The sequence below is a fragment of the Schistosoma haematobium genome, chromosome 1, assembly GCF_000699445.3.
Source record: "Schistosoma haematobium chromosome 1, whole genome shotgun sequence".
Taxonomy (NCBI): domain Eukaryota; kingdom Metazoa; phylum Platyhelminthes; class Trematoda; order Strigeidida; family Schistosomatidae; genus Schistosoma; species Schistosoma haematobium.
In genome coordinates this window covers 61,241,547-61,250,199 of record NC_067196.1, presented here as the reverse complement: position 1 = coordinate 61,250,199, position 8,653 = coordinate 61,241,547, and the positions used below count along the sequence as shown (strand labels likewise).

The 8,653-nt window shown below is 34.3% G+C and overlaps 1 protein-coding gene across 2 annotated transcripts; it reads left to right on the top strand.

The window, feature by feature from the left end:
* Nucleotides 1-983: 983 nt before the first annotated feature.
* MS3_00001777 (uncharacterized protein) lies at nt 984-6,695 on the top strand. 2 transcript variants are annotated; one of them, XM_051209267.1, is made up of 3 exons: nt 984-1,222; nt 2,716-2,875; nt 5,538-6,695. In XM_051209267.1, exons 1-3 carry the CDS (start codon nt 1,102-1,104, stop codon nt 5,713-5,715), a joined length of 459 nt encoding a protein of 152 aa, XP_051074708.1. In that variant the 5' UTR covers nt 984-1,101; the 3' UTR covers nt 5,716-6,695. The 2 variants fall into 2 exon arrangements, with proteins under 2 accessions (XP_051074708.1, XP_051074709.1); XM_051209268.1 differs by lacking the exon at nt 984-1,222 and adding an exon at nt 1,223-1,454 and having other exon boundaries at nt 5,538-5,889.
* Nucleotides 6,696-8,653: the final 1,958 nt, after the last annotated feature.

Here is an 8,653-nt window from a genome sequence, read left to right as displayed (position 1 = left end):
AAAGTCGGAATGATTAACACCGGATACGAAGGGATCATGGGTGAACGTGAACTGGAATGAACGAACCGAAATGTTGGAAGATATGCTAATTAATGTGCTTTTAACAAAATGAATATAAGCGTCACGGCACTCCGAGGTCCTCAAATTTGTGTTAGAGCTTATCGAGTTTGTCTAGTTGCCGGAAAACATTCACGTCTTCCGGTGAATGCTAGTCATGTTTTACGGTTTTCATTGCCATAGTTGATCTCAAAAGGGAAATCACCTAAGAAGTTGAGTACGAGACATGCATCTTTCGCAGAACTAACGTTCATGTTTTCGAGCTGTAGCCATTTGATTTACGTATTTTATGTTTGTCTACTTTAGATTTCGGCAATCTATTGAGGAAGCATGCCCACTACTTTACATTTTTACTAATTTTAGGTAAACATAAACGTTAAGTGGTAAGCTTGATAGCTATCTAAAAATCCGGGTAAAGTAGAACGAATCATATGGGGTTCTGTACTATATTCAGTTCGTTTTGTTTGTGAATACACTTTAAGCCCAAGTAGACACAATCTGGGACTCGCTAATTTAATGACGACGCATAGTTACGAATCGATGTCTGCAACCAGGAGGAAAGACCAAGTTTCCAGAAAAATGTGATTTAAACCTGAAAAAAACAGGTTTTAGTGAGTTGACTTTCAGTATTAAAAAGAGTGAACCGGCTCATCTGCATCATGAAGTTTCCGAGCATCTTTCTATTTATTTAATGCATCATTGCTGCGTATATTTATACGATTTTCGAGGGAAGCCCAGTTTTGCTGATCTTACTATCTTTTGTGTACACTCTAACGTGACGCTTCCCAGCTTAACGGATGAAAAAAAACAGAAGATTAGAAGACCAGTCTTGAAATGAAATATCTCAATGTAAATTATACTCTCATATGCTGCGTTTACTCAGCAAATAAACGAAAAATGCTAGATGTTCAACACATATTCAACATTGAAAGGCAGACGGACTACAAATTCACGGACACATTCCATTCCTTCTTCTCTTCCTACGACAATTTGAATATGAAACCGAGTTTCACCGCGCTAATTGAGGACTGAGCGTCGTTCAAGATGTTAGCATACTCCTACCAATGTAGATTACTTTCTACGCGACTGATTGCTAGAAGTATTGTGCCAATTTGTCGCCCTATCACTCAGAATCATGCCTTGAATTCTAATAAACTTGGAACTGGTAATGTAAAGTTAGGATTACATGGTCTTTAAATTAAAAATTATCATATTTCTTGTCCCATATTTTTTGGATTACAGACGTACTTTAGGTCAGCACTAAGTTCTGCTTTTCTAATTCAGGGGTTATAAACTCTTATTATGTGGTACGACAGTGTAATAACATGGTGATTGCTCTATCATGAGTAACTCGTATCATTCGCCGGTGTGTAAATTTAAACAAGTTGATCACCAAGGTATGAATTTATTGAATCTCCGCCTCGAGTAAGAGTCCGTTTTAGTTGCAAAGCCGCCTAAGTTAATGTCAATCAATTAATAGCCTGTATTACCCGTATTTTCCCAAAGTTATCCCTCATTTCCTCATTCTTTTTTGAGATCTGGAGCCGCTTTTGTAAGAAAACAATGTTATGCTCTCTGATTATCCCTTTCAGTATGAAGTCCTGCCAATCACTGTGAATATTTTCCTTTAAAATATCCTCATAATTAAAGAAGCTGGTGTGCCTCGTTAAGTCTCCTTTCTTATGGTATTAATGAGATGAAAGCCAGTTGTTATTGCCTAACCCCTCAAGCAAGTTTTAAACGGTTATGTTGTGATACAGACGACTTACTTTCTAAATCTATGGTCATACAAAGAATTAGGATGGTTATTTATCTGAGCTTAGGGAAACAGTTAACGTTTAATAATAACTTTATCATGTTTATTGTATACCAAACTGGTTCATGCTACTATATGACTATGAAACGTCTTCTAAACACAAAAACATGATTGTGCTACATGCATTTAGTTTCCATACGAGACTTCGTGGCAAAAGTACTGAGTAAGCTATATCGAGATTGGGCACAGATTTCCGGTTCAGATATTATGACTTCATTTCATTTCCTCAGTGCATGTTGTTTGTCAGAGTAAGTCACAATACCAGCCACAGATATAACAATGGTCAGAGCAGTCATTGTTCCAAAGTAAAGAAGTTCAACTTGGAAGTGTTCAATCGTTTGTATTCTTTCAATGTTGCCTGGGTATGATGTAGCTACGAAATGAATACTACTCAAATTAATTAAACTACTGCATAAATTCGGTAAACCAATTAGCTTAAATGTCAACCTCATTTATTCAAACCTATATAAGTGAGTTTGTACCTAAATTTTAGTATTCAAATGTTATCGCGAGTTTCGACAAAAAATGACGGGGCAATGTGAAGTCGCTTTTTGCTATTGAGCTTTTTAGATAGTTGAGTACAATGTTATTGAATTTTGAGTCCAACAGCAAAGTGGTTGCATTTTATATAGGCTACATAAAGCTGGTAAAAAATTTTTGCGAATATTAGGTTGCATATTTTCATGTTAAATTTAAATAAGAAATTGAGGGAAACAGTAGGTTAATAGTCTGTTTCATGTTTACAATCCTAATGACAATTGCTTCATGAGTTTTAACTACTGTTCTGGACTGGGCATTTGCTCCTTCAAAACCACTTATTTATTTGTATTTCTACTATACAGCACCAGCTGTTCAGAGAACCGGTCTGTTACCATCATACCACTGGACATTTGAACGTATTCTAGCTGCAAGCATGTTGCCATTATATCCAGTCGCACTATATATGGATACCCCTATGATGAATTTTATAGTAGTGACTGCTGTTTCCATGCATTCCTACTGGTGAGTTCTGAAATCCTATCCACTTATCTATGTGCATTCCTGTTGTAAAACTTTGTGGTTTTTAAGTAACTTCTTATGTGAGATTTGGTGGCTTTGAAAATTTTATCACTAAGATCTCTTATTAATCCTTTGTTTTTGCTCAGAATCAACTACTTTTGTGAGCAAATAGCCTCTTTATATTAAATATTCAAACCGTTTACCGTGGTTGACATTCTTTATTTGTGTTGATGCTTAGACTTAAATGCTGGTTTTATGCACAACTACCACTTGTTTCGATTATTGCCTCGTTTACATCCATACACTTCGCTCATAACTGGGTTGTTGTACAATATTGTATTCATTTCGAAGGACTCGATTCCTTCTGAGTACCTGAGGTGCAACCCGACAGAATTCTTGAATTTGTAGTAATTTATCGGATCTTCCTTCATCAGCATTTCGGATGCCAACGGGTTTGAATCGCGTTGGTGCTGTTGTCTTATGTAGGTAATTACCGTGTACATTTGCGGAACTACGATCAGTTTTTAAACTGTGGTCGGTCAGTCAGTCATCAAATGACGTAGAACTTCGTACGTACGTACATCAGTTCGAGTTGCCATACCACATTAGCACAGAGATACAATTGTCGATTTAAATCCCATAGTAGTAGAGGTAGTAAAAGTATAAGCAGTAATCGGAAAGATTAGGGTTTGAAGATGTTATTCAACAAGTATAATCCAATGAAATAAATTTGGAAAGAGAAAAAAGAAAGGGACATGAAGAATTCAGAAAATTAGAATTTGGGGGAACATAAAGAGTGGATGCCCCTGCGCCATTGCAAACGATTTTGAGTCATGTCATTCAAATTCTGTAAGTATTAATCAAAAGCAATGATCTGCTGATGAATTACTAATCAGTAACACTATTAGTAATCACATTATTCATTATCATACGTTTGGATACCGTTTAATATTTTCAGCATAAAATATCACATTAACCTCCGCCCCGTGGAACCAAATCAGCAACATGGTTTTTTTGTTCTCTTGTTCTCAGTATATTCAGCATATAATTATGTCTTATATAAATGCCTTTGCGATTATTTCTGTATTATTCTGGACACTGTATCAACTGATTTACTGAACACTTTGTGAAATAATGTCATATGCCTCATGCTCCAATTTTTGTAGTTACTCTACATCTTCGGAGTGAAATTTTTGACAACATTAGCGAAGTATTAATATTAGAATGTTTTATCATCGCCTGACTTGAGCTGAAAGTAGTTGACTTTTTGGACATCTATCTCTACCCGTTTGTTCAGAATAAACGACATTAACTTTCCATATAGAGGTACATTGGTTGTTTAGGTAATTTGTATGATACTCGGTGCTATGTAAAAGTAGTTCTTTCACTGTGTTCAATTTATAATGTAGATGTTTGTAATAATTTAAAACCGTATTAGCTTGTAAGTTAAAAGTTAATTTCACTCACCTATATTTTTGGTAAGATTCATGATATATTACTCCATAGATTGTATGGCATGAGTAGTTCACTAATCATCTGTATGTACATTCGACGCTCATTTTTTCCTAAAAGGTAGTTTTATTCACTATTCGATTAGCGTTAGAATACTGTAAATATTAGGAAAAATACCATTATTTTTACTCCTTTGATTTTCATATCAACTCCCATTTGGTCTTTTGATGTAAAGTGCGGTAACTTATGGTAACATATTCATACTGCGAGCTATTGTGCTTACAGCAGAATAACTCATTCCTTATATGCTGTACTATCTGATATCCCTATTGTAATGTACCTTTAGGGAATTTTTATGACAAATTAAATCCTTCATTGAAGTTTGATTGCACGGTTGTCATTTTTCAAAACTAATGTCTTATCTATTAAAGTTTTGTAATTACTATCTTTTTTTCATATGTATTCAAGAATCTTGCATATTTTTTCATAAGTGTCTTCAAACCCTTGCTGGTGTACGATGAAACAACGTAGTAAGCAAGGCTGATGTTAAAGGTAGGGTGCTAGGGTGAGATGGCAATGACGGTAGTAACGCTATGAACCTTCATCGACTGAGGTGGATGGGAAATATGCTACGTATCCCCAAATATCTACGTACGCAATTCTTACTGGAGTAGGAATTGATTAGAATAGAACTAGGGGCGGCTCAGTGATGACCTGAAGTCAGCCTATGAAGTCACCAACTTTTGAACCTAGCCATGTGGATAGATGCGAACTACCTGGTTGAGGTTCACGTGATAATTGCAGTCAGAAATTAGAAATACTAGGTGACTTGGTTGGAAATTAATTAAAGTGACACATGTGCATTAATTCTCTATCTTACCCTGTAGATTTAAACTTTCAATATTCCTCCATACATTCATTTCCTTAGAATCATTTCTATATTTAGACCTCAATATCATTGATATAATTATTACTTCAACTTGTGTGCTACTTATCTTGGTAATCTTTTGTTATGCTAATGTGATATGGCAACCTGGGTCCATACATCTCTGTTACAGACCATATATTGTTTTTGAATATTGAACTCATGTTTTATATATCTGTTGTTGAATATATTTTCAACTAAATTTCATGTTAACTACCATCTTATGTAATTGAATTAAAATATGCGTAAATTAAAGATTGTAACGGTAATTTTTCATGTACACTTTAGGGGATTTGACGGTGTCATCAAAGACTATGCATTTGAACGTCGTTATGGTCCTGCACTGATGCCTATATTACGCACATTATGGAAAGTTATGGCTGGTTGCGGTTATGCTGGCCTTTTATATTTCAATTTTAATGACATAGGATTTATTTCAGCCGTGAAAAAACTATGGGCTTTGTGAAAATATTTTTAGTTCCATTGCTTTGACTTCTCAATCTGATATTTTTAAGACTGCTTAGATTATTTGGGTAATAACTTATAACCACCAACTTCTTTTATGTATTAGCATGTTGTCCTTTAATACCCAAATCTAACATGAAACTGATTTTTAATAAATATGTCTAATTATATGAAATTCTCGTTTTTTAAGTGTAGTTAAGTTATCAAATAGTTATTCTAGTGCGTCAGTCTTGCATAGTAACTCAACCACACCATACTTTTGATTTTATCATGAGCAACTTTAAAGATATATTTAGAAACCAAAGTAACTACACGAAGAAATATATCTTTATGATGAAAACCTTGTTGATGCATCCTAGGAAAAACAAACAGAAAAGAAATCTTATTTCATTCCTTAGTGCTTCTGTAGTATTCAGCATCCGAGGAGGAAAGTTACTTGTAAAGATATTGGTAATCAAGCTCGTTTTCATATGAATTTATTCATTTATAAAGCGTTTCTTTTGATTTATGAATCATTTTTCCGCTTAGTTTTTTATCTTAAGACTAGTGATGATTTGTTCCTAATTTCTGTAAGTTCAACGGAACTTCTCGGTTTTTTTGTGTTCCTTATAACATTGATTTAAACTAAGCTTTTCGTGCACAAACTCACGATCTAGACGATTTGTTTTACAAAAAAATTATTTAAACCAGCGGTTAAGTGGTTGGTTCACATAGCTTCTTCCCTTTATTTCTTATGTTCGAGTCCACCTTCATCTAATTCCACTTAGGCATCCGGATAGTCACAAATGATGTGGTTCAAAACCAAATCTAAAAACATGATTTTGGTTGATTACTTTGATAGTAAATGGATTGAAATTAGAATTTTCCCGTGTGTATTATACTGACTCCACCGTTTATAAATTACTATAATTTCGCTTTTATTAAACTGCCTTTTAATTAATGTAAAATAGTTTACTTACGTCAAATTACTTCTGTTCAAAATCATGACTTTTGGACCTTTTTCCAGTCACAAACTGTATTTTCTAAAATTCTACCAACAAAATATCCCGGATATTTATTTATTCTAAGGATTATCATTAAATTTTCTAGAAATCGTTTTATTCTTAAACTTCAGATTCTTCTTAAAAGGCTTAGGATAATAGAAACAGTATCCTCAGTTAATTAAGTTTTTGGCAGTTACTTAGTTCGCTAGGTGGCTTTCTTGGAAATTTCTGCTTAAATACCTATTTCTATTTTAACGTATTTAATTTATGAATGAAACAAAATTGAAGATTTAGTACTAGATCCTCTTAAAATTAGAAATAGACCGATCGTTTTCGAATCACAGTATGTTAATCAACATATTAGAAATCTGGTCATCGGCACAAAATAGTTGTTTCTCTTAATTCATTCGGAAGCTAATATACTGAATATACAGGATTACCATTAATTCACCGAGGCTATTAGGATTGAGTAGTAAAACACTAAAAAAACACAACTGTTTTACCTTGGTGAATATCAGTTATCTAACAATCGAACCTCTTCGACTTATTCAACATTAACTTTACCTAAGTATTTTCAGTAGGTCTGATTGATCCATAGGCGTAATTTGAAACTGCGAAAGGTTTCGTAACATTTATTATTCAAGCAGAAAGTTGCCATGTTTAAATCGTCTCACAAGCTTTTAGCAGTTTAATTTTAGGTTTGATTAATTGGAGTTAGTTACTCAGGATGTACATTCTTAAAGACCATGTTTATGTTTTCTTTTAACATTTTACGAGTTAGAATAGCATATCAAAGGGATCCTTTGAATGGAGCTTAATAAAGTTCAGCTTATACTCTTGCAACATTTTAGCAACAGCAGTTATTTTAATTTAGTTTTTTAGTGAAAAACCCTGCGATATCAACGAGAAAGTGATAATTCGTCGATTATTTGTTGGAAGCAGCGACATCTCTCTAAAAATCGATAATTTTCGATAATGCAATTTTAAATGAGAGATCTTTGCATTGGTTTTCTCTTATTATCATCGATGAAAACAATATCACGGTAGCACACTGCTATATAGGATTGATCGACTACTTTCATTATAGTTAATAAGTGGATTACTTTAAGTAGCATTGTCCCGATTTACAGATTACATAGCCAGATTTTAAGAATTATGTTGATTCATATTGACCTTTCCAAAACATCGATCAGTGCATTATAGTATTATAGATAAATTCTTTGATTGCGAAATCGGAAAAATCGATGTCAGTAAATCACCTCTGACCTCAATAATAAACATGCGTAGACCAGTTACAGTAGTTGGAGAAAATGGAAACTTTTACATTGTAATTATTCGTTAGTTTTAGTCTATAATTTGCAGAGACGAGAAATACCATCTCTTGCTCATCATTGTCTGTTTTGTTTGCTTGGTGATCTATAAATAGTGTAGACAAGTCAACATCTTACCCTTCTTAACTCTAGTGAATTAACTGAACCTTACAAGGTTGTCGACCACTTTCTAAGAGAAATCTAGATGTGGCGCTCAACAAAGACAGCAAGACAAATCTTTTGCTCTTCCTGTTAGCCTCGAGATTTGGATAATGTGGTCGGAATAGCAGATAAAGTCTTATAGGTAACGCCTAGTCATACCCCATACATGCGATCTGTTTTTGACGTACGAATCACTCCAACAAATCCTGTTGGAAGAGCTAACAGACCTCAAAGGTCAATGCACAACAAAGCCTCCTACCCTAAGGTCTAAACTAGAAGAATCATGACTTCAGATGTCAGCATTACATACAGGGAGAGGTCTTGAGGTTGAAGTAACAGACGATAACTTTCAAAAGCACTGATAGCAAGATGATGTGTCTGTTGGTATCACTCACAAGAAAAGGCTGTCACCCGTAATTACTTCCACTCTCCATGCGGAAAAATGTGGAGAACAGGCAGTAATAGCCACCGCGAACTAAATGGA